General features: G+C 37.2%; 1 protein-coding gene across 1 annotated transcript in view; it reads right to left on the bottom strand.

Annotated features, from left to right (window-relative positions):
• Positions 1-523: 523 nt before the first annotated feature.
• The window catches only part of LOC104623315 (mitogen-activated protein kinase kinase kinase 1-like), a gene marked incomplete at both ends in the record, with an annotated part of 5,860 nt that continues 3,595 nt past the window's right edge, over positions 524-2,788 (bottom strand). Inside the window, 2 exons of the mRNA XM_010290365.1 lie at positions 524-686; positions 1,587-1,750. Coding sequence (XP_010288667.1) covers positions 524-686; positions 1,587-1,750 — 327 coding nt within the window. The remainder of the gene's footprint in view (positions 687-1,586; positions 1,751-2,788) is intronic.

Here is a 2,788-nt window from a genome sequence, read left to right as displayed (position 1 = left end):
ACATATTCTCACTCCTCTCTTCTCCGGCTGCTGTCATGCAGTATGTTTTTTTCCCCTTAAATATGTTATCATAGAGGCACTGTCGCTGATTGGATCAGCTTTGTGCAGCACTGGGGCTTCTTGGAGCCAGCTGGCATTGACTCTATCAGACATAGGGGAAGCTTCTAGCATCTTCTCACAGCAGCCACCCCTGCAGCATCTCCCCCCCAAAACCTTGCCATGCAAACCCAATACATAACTCCTCATTTAAATTCAGAAACTGAGGTAGTAGTAGAATCTTTGTTCAAGGCTTCCAATTACTTTAATTGTATGACAGGTTCGGTATGGAAAAATCAAATTCAAAAAAGGATGCCAGTAAGAATACTACTTAAACTGTTCTGGAACTAAACTTTTATACTGCTTACCAACAGCAATAAAAATATAAGTTTGCAAACTGAAGTGATGCATGGAATATTTTGCAGTATGAAACTATAGTTCAGGACTCAACTGATACGTTCATTTTCTTTAGCATGCAGTTGTTTACCTGCCATCCATTCAATAAAGAGATTATAGTTACTCTTCTCACACGTGGCACCCAACATTCGAATAATGTTAGGATGGTTCAGATGACTCATCATCCTTATTTCTTCTCTCAGTGCTTTAACTACCTCTTCTTGCTCAGATGATGTGTTCCTGACATACGTCACCTGTTTTGAAATATGGTAGTCAGATTTACCTTACATAATTACCAGTCCTGTAACCACCCCCCTTCAGTACAGTAACAAGAATGGATGGTTTTCTGTCCTTTTTCACCATCTGGAAATAGCATGTAGAATCTCAAGTCCCTTTGGCTGAGACCATATATCTCCATGTGAGACAATCATAGAAAATTAAGAGTGATCTTCTGGAGAAATAACAACAAAAATCTCTCCAAGTGTGGCGTGGGGAAACTTCCCTCTTCACTCTTCTCTGCTTAAACTAGGGAAATCTTCCAAGATTTAATTTACTCACGTCTAGAACCTTCCAAAAATCTTGGAAGATTTACTCACATCTAGAACCTTCCAAAAATCTTGAGTGAAGCATGTGCATTTGGGCCTCTTCTCAGTCACATTTTTGTATCTAATAATTTCAATATTAAAAATACTTGCCTCAAAGTTGGCTGTTGGATTGAAGGAAGCAAGCATTAAACTACAGTTCCTCCACTTAAACTTTTTTCGGGAAAAAATCTTGACCAGGGACAATTACTTCTAATAGCTATCTTTCAAATAGAGCATCAATTTGGAATCAAGAGACCTGGACCCCATTCCTATCCCTATCACTGATTTGTGAACTTGATAAAAACAAAATACATTTGAAGAACTATGAAAGAAAAGGGGCATATAAAAAGTACTTTTTTTTTCCTTTTACAGAGAAGTAAAAGAAACTGCAAACATTATCTTAACTCCATGTATATAAAGACTTTGTATTGTGTATCATGTGAGTACAGATGACAGGGAGAAGAGGAAGTAGGAAACAGAAGTCTATGAGAGCAGAGAGCTTTTATATTTAATAACTCAAAGAAATACTGAAGAACAAGCAAAATATATTCAAGAAAGTGAAGTATTTACCTGTTTTATAGCCATTAACATCCCTGTTCCTACATCTTGAGCTTGGTAACAGGAAGAGAAAGCTCCAAGACCAATTTGCTGACCTTTAAGCCATTCTGCATCTTCTCTGTAATGGTGTTTTGCTTTGGTATGTCCAGGCAGGGTTTCTGGTGTCTGCAAATTAAATTCCAAATCAATCCCATGTTTACTAACATGCATCTAAAATATAGACATTCTGGAAGGTTATGAAATATCTTATATGCCTCTTCTCTCCCTTACAGCTATTTGTACTGCATGTTAAACACGTTTCAGTTGAGACCAGAACACCAGTGTATTCCTTAATCCACATATTCCTACTGTATGTAAGAACAGAGAGCCTCCTCTATGTTACTACCTGAAGGTCAAAGGCAAGATGTAAGGGCACAAATAGGAGCATGACTTTTTTTATTCCTGATCTCACGTCTAGTCAAGGTTTTAGTCAGCACTTATAGTAAACACAAACAAAATCATGTTTTCTACTTAATTTATTTCTGTCATTTTATGCTTCACATGTTGCTACCTCCTGCAAAGGATCACAAAACCCAACATTTCATTCCTCTTTCCAGTAACTCTACCAAGTCTGTCACCTTTCCTAGGTATGCAGCCTCACAAGCTTCCAGCACCTGTCTTACTCTCAAGTCAATACGCTCAACCATTTTGTGAACTTTTATAAAATACTCCTGTCTTTCTCTATTCTTATTTCTTATGCTTTTGTCTATTTGCAAAGATATTTTTTCTGATTTGTAAAGTATCTCACGTCTTCTCTCTCAAGATGTGCTGACAGCAAGATCTCTTCCTACACTGCCTTTTCTTTCAGAAACTAATTTGGTTCTGTACAATTGCCTTCAAAGTAAATCAGCATTAAGACCCAGTACAGTTCTACTCCTGCTTAAAAACTTTGTTGTCATTTCCTGTCTCCCCACTTTTACACTTTCTTCTTTGACATTTTAAAGGTTGGTATATAACATGATGTCTCTTCCAAATACTGTCTCTAAACTTGTTAATAACCATAGAAGGATTCTGTTAGCACCCTCAACTGGTAGGCTGTTTATACTCCAACTTCTAGGAGAGGGTATTGAGTCCCTTGGTGTTTTATATAAATTTGGAAATACAACAGCACTGCTTTATAAATTCAGTGAACCTCAGTTGAGACTTATGCTGTATTACTATATGTACACTTACAT

This window comes from Phaethon lepturus, unplaced genomic scaffold, assembly GCF_000687285.1.
Source record: "Phaethon lepturus isolate BGI_N335 unplaced genomic scaffold, ASM68728v1 scaffold10907, whole genome shotgun sequence".
Classification (NCBI taxonomy): domain Eukaryota; kingdom Metazoa; phylum Chordata; class Aves; order Phaethontiformes; family Phaethontidae; genus Phaethon; species Phaethon lepturus.
Note: the sequence above shows the minus strand (reverse complement) of the source record. Positions and strands in the feature narration are given on the sequence as shown.